This window comes from Perissodus microlepis, chromosome 18, assembly GCF_051167445.1.
Source record: "Perissodus microlepis isolate ML-2025 ecotype Zambia chromosome 18, ASM5116744v1, whole genome shotgun sequence".
NCBI classification, from domain to species: Eukaryota; Metazoa; Chordata; class Actinopteri; order Cichliformes; family Cichlidae; genus Perissodus; species Perissodus microlepis.
Window position 1 is genome coordinate 21,169,518 of NC_140478.1, and position 15,663 is coordinate 21,185,180.

The 15,663-nt window shown below is 42.9% G+C and overlaps 1 protein-coding gene and 1 pseudogene across 1 annotated transcript; both read left to right on the top strand.

The window, feature by feature from the left end:
- Positions 1-264: 264 nt before the first annotated feature.
- On the top strand, positions 265-12,319 carry LOC146367802 (chemokine XC receptor 1-like; annotated as a pseudogene).
- Positions 12,320-13,428: 1,109 nt separating this feature from the next.
- Positions 13,429-15,047, top strand: LOC146367803 (chemokine XC receptor 1-like). The gene has a single exon (XM_084912891.1). The coding sequence runs from the start codon at positions 13,434-13,436 to the stop codon at positions 14,421-14,423; it is 990 nt and encodes a 329-aa protein (XP_084769017.1). The 5' UTR covers positions 13,429-13,433; the 3' UTR covers positions 14,424-15,047.
- Positions 15,048-15,663: the final 616 nt, after the last annotated feature.

Sequence of the window (15,663 nt, forward strand, 5' to 3'; positions counted from 1 at the left end):
CTTCACCTCGGGCTCCTGTCCCGACACCCCCGTCCAGGCGGGGCGTTGCGCCGCCTCCAGCCAGGCCCCCACCTGAACCAACGTCGCGTCGGCCTCCTGCTCCCGCTTCAGCTGCTGCGTTGTCAATGGGAGCCACCCCCCTCCGCCGGCTGTGGCCTGAGCAGTAGCCACCCCCAGCACCTCCTGGGCCCGCTCTTCCTGTCGCAGGCAGTAGCGGCACTCGACGGCTACGCAGGGCCGTCTGGAGAGGGCATCAGCGTTGCCATGCTGTCGACCTGGCCGATGCTGAATCTCGAAGTCATAGCCCTGAAGGACCTCCAGCCAGCGGGCCACCTGCCCTTCTGGATGTTTGAAGTTCAGGAGCCAAGTCAGAGATGCATGGTCAGTGCGCAGGAGGAACCGGCAGCCGTGCAGATATGGCTGGAAGTGCCGCACCGCTAGCACTACGGCCAGCAGCTCCCGCCGGGTCACGCAGTAGTTCCTCTCGGCTCGCCCCAAGGCACGACTGAAGTACGCCACCACCCGTTCTCCAGCCTTGTCCTGCTGGGAAAGGACCGCCCCGACCCCTACATTGCTAGCATCAGTGTCCACAATGAAAGGTTGCCGGGCGTCGGGGTAGGCCAAGACTGGGGCTCTGGTGAGGGCCTCCTTCAGCTGTTCAAAAGCCGCAGCACAGGCATCCCCCCAGCCAAACAGCTGTCCCTTGTCAGTCAGGCGGTGGAGGGGGCTGGCCATTGTCGCGAACCCTTTGATGAACCGACGGTAGTAGGAGGCTAGGCCCAGGAAGCTCCGCAGTTCTTGGACGTTCGAGGGAGTTGGCCAGTCCCGGACCGCAGCCACTTTTGCGGGGTCAGTGGCGACACCTCGAGCGCTGATCACATGGCCCAAGAACGTGGTCTCTCTCGCCAACAGGCGGCATTTCGCGGGGTTGAGCCGCAGCCCAGCTCATCGGATGGCACTCAAGACCTCGCTCAGGTGAGACAGTGCACTGTCGAAGTCGCCACCATGCACCAACAGGTCATCCAGGTACACAACACAGCGGCTACGAGGGATATCCACGAGCACCCTCTCCATCAGCCTCTCAAACGTCGCTGGCGCATTGCAGAGCCCAAATGGCATGACCCTGAACTGCCACAGCCCCTGTCCAATGGTGAATGCAGTCTTAGGCCTTGCGTCGGGGGCTAGCTCCACCTGCCAGTAACCGCTGCGTAGGTCGAGGGAGCTGAACCAACTGGAGCCGGTAACGTAATCTAGGGCCTCGTCGATCCGCGGCAGCGGGTACGAGTCCTTCTTGGTGACTGCATTGAGACGGCGAAAGTCCACGCAGAACCTCGGGCTGCCATCCTTCTTCCCCACCAGAACCACGGGTGCCGCCCATGGGCTATTGGACGGTTCGATCACCCCAGCCGCAGCCATCTAACGGATCTTCTCTTCCGCTACCTGCCGTTTTGAGAGGGGCAGCCGGTGTGGGCGCAGACGGATGGGCTGAGCAGAGCCGGTGTCGATGGTGTGCTGGACCAGACTCGTCTGCCTGCAGTCTTTGTCACTGGCGGCAAAGATGTCCACATTCTCGTCCAGGAGGCACCTCAACCGCTGGCGCTGGTCGACGTTGAGGCCTACGCTGCTGCGCTGCCAAAGGTCATCAACAGTCTCGATGGTCTCGGTCGAAGGAGGTTTGTCAGGCTGAGAGGCTGAGGCGAGTGGAGATGACCCGGAGCCACCGGCATCCGAAATCTGCTGAGCGGCAGCTGCCCGACGCCTGTCTCGTCTGGTCCCCGCTCCCTGCTTTTGGCCGCGCTGGAGAGCAAAAGTCTCTGTGCCAAGAGTGATAGCCAGCTTTGCGGTGTCGACGCAGGCCCCCCAGCGGCTCAGCAGATCCAGGCCAATGATGCACTGGTCTTGAATGTCGGCGAGCCAGAAGTCGTGCACCAGCTCCAGATCCTTCACTCGGATCTGCAACGGTTTCTTCCCCCGCATAACAGTTTTCTGCCCCGTCACTGTCATCAGCTGGGTGTCTGTGGGCAACCAACCCTTCACCAGTGGCCCGGATTTTTCAGGGAGCACGCCAGGTCGCATCAGGGAAATGGTAGACCCCGTGTCCACCAGGGCCTGGCATGGCTGGTCCTCAACACAGCAGCTCAGGTGGAGTCCCTTGAGGTGCCCAACTCGGCCCACCACTGTGCATCGTCCTTGGAGGGGGGCAGGAAGCTGGAGCGGTGGTCCCCTCGCTACACCGCTCCCTCCTCGTTTCCCTGAGGCTGCGTAGTTCCGGTCTTCGGGGCTGGCGCTGGGCAGTCACGCGCCACGTGGCCAGGCTCATCGCACCGGTAGCAGCGGTCGGTTGGTCGACGAGGACGCCTCCGGGGCACCGAGGGTTGCAGCTGGGACATCTCGGCGACCTCCCCCTCCCCGTCGCAGTCTGCGGCTCTGATTTGGGGGTAGTTTGGGGGGGGGGACCTGCTGGTTAGGTCGCGAGGTGAGCACCGGCTCGGCCCTTTCAGCCTCAAGGAGCACCTCACGGAGGGTCTGAGGCATGGCCAGGCGGACGTGTTGGCGTAGTCGCTCTGGGAAAAGTCCTCGCAGAAAAGCATGCAGGCTAAGCTCCTCACGGGCCGCTGCTGGAAACTCCGGGTAGCCACGACGAGCATACAGCAACACGTCTGCCGCAAGGGTGCCCAGGCTCTCCCCTGGTCGACGGCTCCGGTTGGTTAGCTGCTCTCTGCTCTGATCAGTGGAGTGCCGCTGCCCGAATCGCCTCTCGAGTGCCGCGGTGAGGGCCCGGAGCTCATGCTGCTCTGCCGGGGCTAGGTCAAGGAGTATCTGCAGTGCATCTCCCTCTAATGCTAGTGCTAGGTGTGTAGCAGTCTCCTCTTCGCTCCAGCCACTATGTCTGGCGGCTAGCCGCACTTGTGAGAGGTAGGGCTCTAACGGGGTTAGCCCGTTGTATTTCGGTACCTTAACTGGCGTGGTAGGCATAACTGCTTGCGGTTGGGGACTCGGCGTGTGGGTCGACAGAGGTAGCCCATGAAGCATTGCCCTAGCATCTGTCGCGACGGGCCGCCGCCGCGGTGCGCTCGCACCATCGGGACCCGTCGTATTAAATTTTAATTTCGGTCTCGCTGACATTAGGTTATGTACGCAGCACGCAATTGAACCACATATTTTAGAAGCCAAAGGTTCAAATTAGCTGGGAGCAGCTTCACTTAATTATAACAGTGGTTTTGTTAGGAAAACAGTTTCTGTATACCGGATACTAAATTGCGCTGACGTCAACGGCTAACGTATCTAGCTAATCGCTACTGTTAGCACAACATTAACAGCAAGCTACAATGATGAGTAACAAAAACAAAACAGTAATAAGGTTTTAATGAAAATGTTTTACCTTTTCCAACAGTCCCAGAATCCAGAGCTTCAAAGTCCAGCAGGTACTGAAGACTGTTATCCGTTCGCTGTCACCGTCCATGAGAAAGAGTTTTTTTCCCCGAAAGGTCAAGGCCCGCCGCTCGCGCACTCTGTCTGCGCATGCGCATCCCAACGACTGACCCCCTCCGTCCGCTCCCGGGAGGTTTTAGTATGACGTGTCCTCTTTCTTTCTTTCTTTCTTTCTTTCTTTCTTACAGTTATATTTGCGGTTGGCAAACAATTGAAAGGTGCATTTGACGTGTCCTCTCTCTCTCCCCCTGTCATTTATTTGGCTCGAAACACATATTAACAAATTGCTCAGTGATGAACAACTACTCAGATCATTTACCTAAGCAGTGTGCTTTGTCAAAACGAAGCGTGTGTTCATTACACTGACATTCTGTTCTGCAATTGTTATTTACTTGTATTTTATAATTTGACTTTACATACTGCTGGGTGGTTTGTAAAGTTTACAATGACTAGTATTATCATTATGCTATATTTTCAAAAATCTATAATAATCTCAAAAGTAATGCACAGTAATTCACAGCCTCGTTATAGTGAATAAATATTTATGCCATTTACACCATCAAACTTAGATTGCTAAGGATGAAGAACCTTTTGTTCTTTAAAGAACCATTTGTAATAGCTGAAGAACCATTCACAAAATAAAAAGGTTCTTTGACGTATGATGGTTCTTTAAAGAACCATGAAGACATCTGAAGAACCATTTAAGAACCATAATTTTTCTGAGTGTACCACATGGAAGCTCTTGTCAGACATCATAGCGACTAAGATGAATAGGCACATGGCTCACTAATAATAATAATAATAATAATAATACATTTTATTTGAGGGCGCCTTTCAAAAACCCAAGGTCACCTTACAGAAGAACAAAATGAATAAAAGGAGCAATAGTCATAAAATACATAAAATAAATTAAAATTGCAAAACAGAACTTGACAACAGATAAAATCAGCACTAAAGCGAATAAGCCAGTTTGAACAGATGTGTTTTTAACTGTGACTTAAATACGGGAAGAGAGTCTATATTTCTTATGGTTGGAGGAAGAGCGTTCCAGAGCCGAGGAACAGAGCGACTGAAGGCTCTGTTCCCCATAGTAATAAGACGTACGGATGGAACAGTAAGATGAATAGCAGATGAGGATCTGAGAGGGCGGGAAACAGTGGTGATATGAAGCAGGTCACACAAATAGGAAGGAGCAGATTTATGGATACACTTGTATGTGAGAAGTTTGATTTTAAAGTTTATCCTGGCTTCTATGGGCAACCAGTGAAGCTGCTGAAGAACTAGGGCAGGGGTCTGCAACCTTTAACACCGAAAGAGCCATTTGGACCCGGTTTCCATGCAAAAGAAAACACTGGGAGCCGCAAATACTTTTTGACATATAAAATGAAGATAACACTGTATATATTGTTTTTTACCTTTATGCTTTGTGTGAACAACTAAGGTGTGTTGCTTATGAAATCCTTGAAGTGCTACAGAGAAAATTACATTTTATTTATGTAATTAACACATTTTAAACTCTTAAAGAAATATAACAAAAGGAAAGACACCCAGCTGAACTAAAATGATCCATGTAGCAAACAAAAACTGTTATATTGCCTTTGGGCTTTTGGAGCCTTGACCTGACTTTTAAAAAATAACTGGAAAAAAAAGCACTATGCTGCTAAAAAATGAAAAATAGATATTTGCAAAATTCTGCCTAAATATGTATTTTACCTGGTTAATGTTTGTGGCAGGGCGTGGTCTGCAGCGCCGCTGCAGGGGAGGCGGACGCACCTGAGCGGCACCCGCAATCACGCCTTGCCGCCTTTACGTCTGTGCTATCTATGCTGTTGTGTTGGTATGTGTCGGGCTGTGAGCTGAAAAGCTACAGCCGGCTGTATGCGTACAGCAACCGTGTGTGTAAAATGGTCAATAAAGAGATGCTGAAAAGCGTGTTCATGCAAACATCGTCGGGTCTGCCGTGGTATGTTTACAATGGAACTTCTGGTCCCGAACATCTGCGCACAGCGTCTGCAAATCGGGGCTTTCATCTTTACGCAGGACTGTAAGCTGTCATCTGTGAGGTGTGAGCGGTGTTTGTTTTTAACATAGTTCACGGTGCAGAATAGCTGCTGACATAATGTGGATCCGAAGATCCATAATTGGCCTACCTGGGGTCGAAAGTCTCGATAAATGCACGGCGTTTCGGCGGGTACACCGGCTTCCGCGAGTGTGACGCTTATTTTGAGCGATGAAAAAAATAATAATAGAATATAATTCTATTTTTATATTTCAATATCACAATAATCTTCCAATTTAGAACTACAAGTTAAAAAACAACTTACATACACTTCAGCTAAATACTTCTAATTTATTTTCCCAAACCACGCGGAGCCGCACTATAAGGACTAAAGAGCCGACCCCTGAACTAGGGTAATATGAGCTCTTCAGTGGGGCACAGAAAGAAATTGGCAAGAGCACCAGAGGCGCAAAACACCAGCTACTGGTAGACAGAGCAGTTGCCCGAGATTGCAAGACTATAGGCTGACCAACCTGTGGAATGCCTAGAACTATCCAAAATCAACAGGACCCTAAGAGCCTTTATCAGGAACTCGATGGGAATGTGGTGTATAAGACTACAAGCCCAAGTCGCAATCAAGTGCGGGCTCTGCCAAGGAGATGCTCTGTCCCCACTGCTGTTCTGCATAGGCCTGAACCCCCTCAGTGAGATCACTGACAAGACTGGCTATGGATGACATCAAGCTGTATGTCAAGAGTGAATGAGACATCGATTCACTGATCCACACCACCAGGATATACAGCAATGACATCGGACTGCCGATGAAAAATGAAAAAGTCTACTTAAATACAGTACTTTGTTACTGCTCTGTAATATATTATCACAAAGCAGACACAGATGGAGGTTCAGAGAAAGAGTGTGATGTAAAAGAGTGTGATTAGGCTCAAACAAAGATACCCTAATTACTTTAACCTATGTTGTAAAGAAAGAAAAGACTTCCCAAATCTGCCTATGAGGGTAATTTTAACGTTCCACCTCTCACGTGTAACAGATAACATATTTTTAATACTTGGAAGACAATCCTTTTAGATCGATGACTGCCTGAAGTCTAGAACCCATGGACACCAAATCTTGTGTTTCCTCACTTGAGACGCTCTGCAGCCACCTTCAGGTGCTGCTTGTTTAGCGCCAGTGTTGGTCAAGTTACTTGAAAAAAGTAATCAGTAATTAATTACTGATTACTTCCCCAAAAAAGTAATCCCGTTACTTTACTGATTACTTATTTTCAAAAGTAATTAATTACTTAGTTACTTAGTTACTTTTAAAAACACGATTTACAACCTGAATAGGTGATAAAGCGATAGATCTGTCAGCCCAATTCTACTTTTTCTGCATAATCCATCATACAAAATGTAATCAAATGGAAAAGTCTTTTTTTTTTAACTTGTTTTATCAGTTTTAATCTTTTAACTTTATGCATCAAGCAAAAATTAAATTATATGCACCATTCTCTGACTTGAAGAAATTAGTTTAACATTTAAACCTATTTTCTGCACATTCCAGCACATAAAATAAAATATTTTTTTTGTGTTTAAACTCAGTCTTTCAAATAGATGCAAGTAGCATCACAGCAGAAAATAAATAAAGTCAAATAAAGTTGCTCTATTTTCACCTGTAAAGCAGGAGTAGGGTAGACGGAGGTGTGCTCTGGTGCAGGTGTGCCGCAGCGGTCAGTGGAAGGATACAGCAGCTTCTCTGTGAATTTCCCATTACGTGGTAGCGCACTCGGTGCTTGTTTAGGGTTTTTTTTTCGCTGTAAAAAGAAGTTTTCTTCCCACGCACAACGGACGCTAATGTTTTTGTCACTTTTTATGGAATCAAACTCAAAATAAGGTCAGTACTTCCACGCTTTAAACGCTGCACGCACACACCCTCTCTCCCGCACTCGATATATTATCCATTGTTAATCTGCACACAGCTGTTGTCACGAACGTCACACTCGCTTACGTCACTGTCATGAGACATTCTCGCAAAAAAATCACGGTTTTAGTAACGCAGTAACGCAGCGTTCCTACAGGAAAGTAACGGTAATCTAATTACCGTTTTTGCAATAGTAATCCCTTACTTTACTAGTTACTTGAAAAAAGTAATCAGATTACACCATCTCTGTTTAGCGCTCTCTCTGCATTTATCTTAGTCAGAGACGCCATCCTGCTGCTTCTATCAGCCGTCACATCCTCATTAAACATTAGTGACCTACTTCCACCGGCAGCCATACATGTCCATGTGATAACCCTGTCTCCACCATGCCTCCCAGATAATATGGTATGCTTTGGATCATGACCAGTTTCTCTCCTTCTCCATATTTCTCTCTTCCCATTGCAACATCACACATTCACAGTGTGGCAAAGTGGAAGTCATGTAAGCTTAGATTAGCCAGATTAACCAGACAGATGTGGGACTGTGGATCTTCCTTATTGAACTTACACATAAGCTTCATTTACTCACATGCCTACATTAACAATATACTCCTAAAATGATGCTGCATGGCACACATTAAAGACATTATATTTAAAGGCATACTTGAGTTATTGTATGTGTGACAGTTTACTTACTATGCAGATCTATGATTAAACTCTACGACTGGTGAGCTCCCACTGATCAAGAGGAGGTCATGGTGTAGATGCTGTCAGGCAATTCTTCATATCAAACGTCTAAATATCAAAACGTGTAAATATCAAATCTTTACACGTTGTCAAGAATATACACAAAAATGTGAGTTAATTATTTTCCAATTTTTCCTGCTGGTTTAATCATCTCCACTGCCTGTGTCAGAGCTAGGATCACATTGTAACTTACAAGTAGATTGTTACAAAGTATGTATCCTTCTGGGGCAGAAAAAAAAATTAAATAAGCAAAATAAAACAGGAAAAATATCATTAACATTCATAAATAATGATGTAACTTAAACAGAAGCATCAAACAAGTCTTCATTTGAGCCAAGATATGGTGAGCTTTGGTAATGTTTTGTGTAAACCACAAGCATCGTTGCTGCAAACGTATGTTACGTCAATGGTAAGATAACCACTGTGAGGAAATATATTGTTGTCACATCAGACTGAATGTGAAAAGCAATAGTAATGTTAAGTTAACATTAAGTTAAAAACTAAGAGAGAATATAAAGTCTACACGGCAGAATAAAGTTCCTAAGAAACCTTTATAATATAATGCAACATATTGCATTAGGTAGAAAAGTCAGTGCACATCTTGTTTCTTATTCACCTGATTTTTGTAGCTGTCACAGGTTTGAGTCTGTTTTATCTCTCTGCTGCCTCTGTCTGAATTTAAAACATTGCTGCTTATTGTATTTGTGCTTTTTTTGGAGCTTGTGTTGCAGATGTTTACTGTTTTGTTTAGCTCATAGTTATAAGCCCTCTGTATAGGTCACCTCCTCCCTGTTTCAGAAGAAGCTATCAAATTTCTATGTAATGTAAACTTGGAACGTGGAAATTTTACATAAAATTTACTGCATCTTATTGCCTTCGAGCACATTCAAACAAACTCAGTGATGGTGCATGAAAACCAGCTAAATTGTTTATAGTAAGCCTGGGTGGTTAGTTACCACACTCTTTGTAGGTTTGCTTTCATTCTGTACAAAACTGAAAAGCATTTCAATCATTTTTGCTTTGCATATTTTTTTTGAGTGATTGTTTTTGACATTGTATTTTTTTTTGTATTTTTCGTAAAATTTTGTTTTGTATATTTTGCATATAAACTGGACAGTTGACTTTTGTATACTTTCAGCTCAAGCGGAAGGTAATTTGTGTAGTTGCAATATTAATTGATAAGTGAGATATACTGTAAATATGATTAATTACAGTATAAGCCCATTTGACTGTTTTCTTAGTTTTGATGATATATCAACATATTTTCTCTTTGTCCCATTTCAAGGCCTAAAGTGGTGTTGGCTGGTTAACTTTGATGGTGAGCTCTACTAATTTGCTTGCTGTGGTTATTCTTGTGGGTAAAAATGAGATATAGATGTGAATTTTAGATGTGAAGTTAATTTCTTGAACATTCTTCTTCTTGGTAGTCACAACTCTGAGTTCATGCTTTAAATAATATGTATGGACTGATTAACCTCTGTTTTATTTCTTTTTTAGAACAAATTTTAAAACAAAAGCTGCTCACTGACCTATAAAACACATCAACACCAAAGTAACACAAACACTATTATTGGAAAAAGATGTTTGTTGTTTAATTTTCATGAATCTTTTTTTTTATGTCATGCTTTATTGGCTGATATGAATTCCCCCCAAAAATAAGACATTTTGTAGAATTTGTAGATAGAAAATAGATGTGATATCATTAATACATTTTATAAAAAACATTTCCATGCTTACATGAATATTTAAAGTAAAAAGAAGCAAGATGGAGACATATTTCTGGGACCATAGAGGATTTAGAAGAATTTGAATGAATCTCAGAGCAAAATGTAAAATCAGCTTTCGCTGCACTGGGATGGAGACAGAAATCTTAACTTCAGCAAACGAATCTAAAATTTTAATTAGTGGCTAAATATCACTAGCGTAATGTGATGAAACAAAAATATGTGAATGTAGTCAGAGTAAAACAGCATGATAGATTAACATCTAATGAAGCTGAAGTCCTACGGACCATGACAGATTTTATAGGTCAGTGAGCAGCTTTTGTCGTCTGTGTTACTCTGCGGTTTTTCCACTCCGCTGGGCTCCACCTTCAGGCAGAGACTCCAATCAGCTTCCACACCTGGTTCCAATCAAGTCACCAGCATATAAGACCAGCATTCACAACAGACCTCTGCCAGATCTTCTGCTAATTCACGTTAGTGCTAGGCCACCAAGCCCTTAACTACTGCTTTTCTCCTCACCGTGTTTTCTTTGTCATAGGACCCACGTGGCAGTCGCACTTCCCAAGCTAAACTACTCACATCTCCGCCTGGACGCTGGTTCTGTCATCTGGTTGCTTCCTTTCCATCATTGGACTACACCTGCCTGCCTCCCTGCCAAGTTCCTCACTCCAAGTATATTCTGGATCCTCTCTGGACACTCCTCACCCGGAACCCCTTGGACACCCCCTCCTCGCATGACACTTTAACCTGCAACGCGTAAGCCCTAACCACCATAGTCTAATCCTTCAGCTGTGATTCACTAGACTGCCACTGACTACTTGTCTCCTCTCATTATAGTGACTGCGTACCTCCATCCAAGCCGCTGCCCCCTTTTCCATTCCCAGGATCCATCCATGAAATCTAGCACCTAGTCATAGCACTCAGTTTCATGTTCATAGTTTGGCCTCACAGTTCTCAGTTCATAGCTTCCACAGTTCATAGCATTCATAGTTTCCTGCTTTGTAAGTTAACTAGGCACTGTAAATAAAGCACTGTGTTCACGCCCGTTTTGCCTCCCTCTGTGTCTGCATTTGAGTCCACACCCACAGCCTGGCCCTCTCGGCCATAACAATATCATGTCTTACTGTGTAATTTGACCTACTTGATTTTTTGACTAACAAAGCCTTTTTTTTAAATTTTGATTTTGTTTTTGTGCTAGAAGAAAGTGGATACAATCGACTCAACTTTACACAGCAATGATGATTACTATGAGTTTACCTGGGACTATGATTATGACAACGATGAACTCTGTAACAAAACAAGTGTCATCCAATTTGGAGCGATCTTCACTCTGGTGTTTTTCTCCATTGTGGTGATTCTCAGCATCTTTGGCAACATCCTGGTCCTCGTGGTCCTGGTCAAGTCTGAGAATTTGAAATCCCTCACCAACACCTTCATCCTGAATCTGGCTGTATCAGATCTCTTCTTCATAGCTACTCTGCCCTTCTGGGCCTACTACAACATGCACAGATGGACCTTAGGGGAGCATGCATGCAAAATAGTGAACTTTATCTTCTGCCTTGGATTCTACAGCAGCGGTATCCTCCTCATCCTGATGACTGCTCACTGTTATGAATCCAATCTAAAGCCTCTGTCTGACATTATTTCTGCCACAGGTTTTTACAGTATTGTAGCATCTGTGATCATTTGGGCAGCTCTCTCTGTCCTGGTCATTGTGTCCTTGGGCAAGACATTTTACCATATCGCCTACTGGTGTTGGCCAGAAGGGCCGATGGCGCGATATGGCAGCCTCGCTTCTGTCAGTCTGCCCCAGGGCAGCTGTGGCTACAACTGTAGCTTGCCTGCACCAGTGTGTGAATGTGAGAGTGAATGAATAGTGGAACTGTAAAGCGCTTTGGGTGCCTAGAAAAAGGCTATATAAATAATAAATTATTATTATTATTAGTTAGCCTCCTGCTATCCAGTCTAGCCTTCGCTGCCAGCAAAGTTGCAGAGTCAAAGTACTGTGTATATGCAGATTCTTTTTGGAGCTTGTGGGGAATCTACCAGCGAAACATCCTCTTTCTAATTACCTCAGTGGTATTCATGTTTTGCTACACTCATATCATGTGCAGGTTGCTTCATCCTGATGAACAAAAAAGAAGAAACAAAACATGGAAACTGATTTTTATTCTCATGGTTGTTTTCCTTGTTGGATGGTTACCTTACAATGTAGTGATATTTCTGCAGTCATTTTCTTACTGGCCCAGAGAAAGTGACTCATTAGAGGACGATTGTCAATATATGCACTTGAGATTACTCGACTTTTTGCATTTTCGCAATGCTGCCTTAATCCCGTGTTTTATGTGTTTGTGGGGGTTAAAGTCAAAAGCCACCTAAAGAATCTGATAAAGATTTCAGGCCCCCCAAAAAACAACAACAACAGCTTTCGCAGTAGGCAAAATCAGCTCACAGTGACATCGTTGACAAATGCTGAAGAGCTGTCAGTGGTGCCTTAATGTAGGGAAAACCAGAAGAAAGACATCTTATTCATTAACATGGGCAGTTCTCAAAATTTCTAACATAAATTCATGATTCTTAAAAAAAGAATATCTTTATCTTTATTGTGACTTTGCAACATGTACATTACAAATCTGCTTCACTTAGGAATTAACTGCCAACATGTTATTCCAAAATTACTGTTCCCACTGGCAGTGTTGCTGTCTGCAGTGTTAATAGCTAGTGTGAACATCTGTATTGTATGTATGTAGCAGTTTAAGTTATAATGTCTAAAGATTATTTTGTGGGTATTCATTATGATGTAGAAATAGGAAGGAGAAAATGTACAGGAACAGGGAAGTGCAAAAAACTTGTATGCAGAAAACATCTAGTTAGCAGTGAAGTGTGTCATGCAGATTGTAAGATCTGAGAGAATTCAGGCTGGTGTGGTCAGAGTGACGTCCTACCAGGTACTGCAGAGGGGTAACTGAAACAAGAAGAATACAGTGGGTGAGGCTGTGTAACATGTTGTATTACATAAAGTTTTTTCGATGTAGTTACCTGTGATTATCTAATCCTTAATTCTAATTCAAAGAGCCTTTCAGTGCTGTGTTAATGTAGTAGTTTTGATAGCATGTTGATCTACTGACTATGCCATACATAACAACACACAAATAAATGAATAACAAAAAATCTTATATTTATATTTATATTATATTTTATATACTTGCAAAAAAATTTTTGTGTAAAATTATGTCAAAAATATTAAAAGACAAAATGTTTTATGGGGTTTTATTTATTTATTTTTTTCAAGATGTGGTTTATGTTAAGGGCGGTATCTCTGACTTCGTGTGAAGTGAAATGAGGAAAGGAACTATTACTTATCTCAAGACTATCACAGCTTTCACATCACAGTGCAAGTCAGCACAAAACGTGGCAGTTGACGTTTGCGGTAAGTTGATCAGTACTTGTTTTTATTACAAATGTGCTACATAATTACTTTTTATATTTACCTAAAATACAAAAACTTAAACTAAAATCAACAATTTCTGTTTACAGAAAAGTGTTGAGTTAATGTGTTTAATTACGTTTTTAAAATGTAGGTTTGTGTTTATGTTTTCCAGAAAATTGAAAATGGCAAACTTCACATCCACTTATGATGGAGTGAGCGATCATGCTGAATACGTTTGTGATATTAATGTTCCCACCATCACTGGTCCCTTCTTCATCTTGATCTTCATCATCAGTATCACATGCAACAGTCTCCTCTTATGTGTTCTTTTCATCTACGAGAATCTGAAAAATATCACAAATATTTTCATCCTGAACCTGGCCTGCTCTGATTTGATCTTCACCATCACACTTCCATTTTGGGCTGTTCATCACCTACACCACTGGGTCTTTGGGGACTCTAGTTGCAAATTCCTGACTGCTGCATTCTTTGTTGGTTTGTACAGCAGTGTCATTCTGCTTACTGCCATGACAGTGGATCGTTTTATTGCTGTGGTGCTGCACAAGTTGAATAACAATCATACTAAAAGCAAAAAGTATGCAATCGGTGCCTGTATAGCTGCCTGGGTCATCAGCATCTCAGCATCCCTGCATGATGCAATGAAAGTAAAGATGATTGAAAACTGGGATGGTAAAAACTATTGCTACGATATATCTGATGAACAGCTTGGACATTATCTCCAAGTGTCACTGCTATTCTTCCTCCCATTTGTCATCATTATTTTTTGCTATTCTGCCATCCTCAAGACAGTTTTGCAAGGTTTAAACAGAAAGAAGCACAAGACTGTAGCTGTGCTGTTGTGTATTGTTGCAGTTTTTTTCATTTGCTGGGGGCCATACCATATTATGCTTTTAATTAAATCTCTTTATAAACCCAACGGTTGTAAGGAAGCGGAACGGTTAGAAGTTGCCAACCGTGTTTGTGAAATGCTTGCCTATTCTCATTGCTGTATGAACCCTCTGCTGTATATGCTCTCACAGAAGTTGCGAAAGCATCTGTTGAATCTCTTGCGCTGTGAAAATGTGGGCAGAAAGAACAGAGAGAGAAGTACAAGCCTCAACACTTCTGTTACTCGTAATGTAGCTTTCAGTGTACAGAGCTCTGCTGTTTAAATTATTTACATTTAATACATATTTAATCTGTAAATACTTTTATAACAAAAAACTGGGTTTATTTATTGTTAAATCTTATTACATCATCCAATGACATTACAACTTTCTTGAATTTAATGTAACAAGTTAAAGATGCATATTTCACTGCTACTTGTGGTATATGTAAAGGTATGCTAGATTTCAAAATATTTCATTGATAGTCATTTTCTGCCATTTCAGCCACCTTTACTTTCTGTTTGAGAGTCACAGCTTTGACTTTAGTCATTGTCTATTGGGTGAAGATCAGATGACTGACTTGACCATTGGAAGATAAATTAAAGGTACTCTTTAATTTGCTTGCAGTATGCTTTGGGTCATTATCTATTTAAACTCCTGTGCGATCAGTTTTGCAGCATTTGGCTCAGTCTCAGAAGAGAGTAAATCCTGTATAATTACATGCATTAATTGTCAGCCTGAACAGAGTTGGCAAAAGTATAGACTTTCTTTACTGAGGTAGAAGTACAGATACCTGAGCTGAAAATTGCTGGGGACAAAGTACTGAAACAACTTCTTTACTCAAGTAAAAAAAACAAAACAAAACAAAACTTCCAGTGTGAAAAAGTAGAAGCTCTGAAATGTACTCAAAGCGAGAAAGTAAAAAGTAGCTTCTTAAAGCACAATTCTACTAACCATTTTAGTATAAAGGTAACTGAATCTTGTGCTATATCATTATAATAATCAAATAATATTACTACATCAGAATACAAATATTTGAATCTAAATTCTAATTCTAATTAATGTACTTAACTTGAATCTGCTATGAAGGGCACATGCAGTGAAATGGAACTAATAAAAACCCAGGCTATTTTATTTTGTTTCCTGGTAGAGGGTGACTTTATCTCCGCAAAATTAAATAAATAGTTACATTTCTCCAAGAAGTGAGACTGGAATAGGCAGGAATGTCCAAGGGCATATCGGCTGGTAAGGAATCTGCAATGTTGCAGGACATACAAGGCAAGTGTGGCAGGTTGCCGTCAATGTAGAATTGATCAAGCATAAAACATTTTCATATGAAGTTCTCTGGGTGATCTAAATGCAGCAACTAATATGCCTAAATAAGCAAATTACTCATAAAATCATTTTGTATGTCCTAAATAAAGGACACTGTTCTCTAAGCCAAATGTACTTATTTGCATTTGTGAACTGCTTACTTAACATGCAGATCTCTGGTTAACCTCATCTTCGCCTACTGATGAGAAGG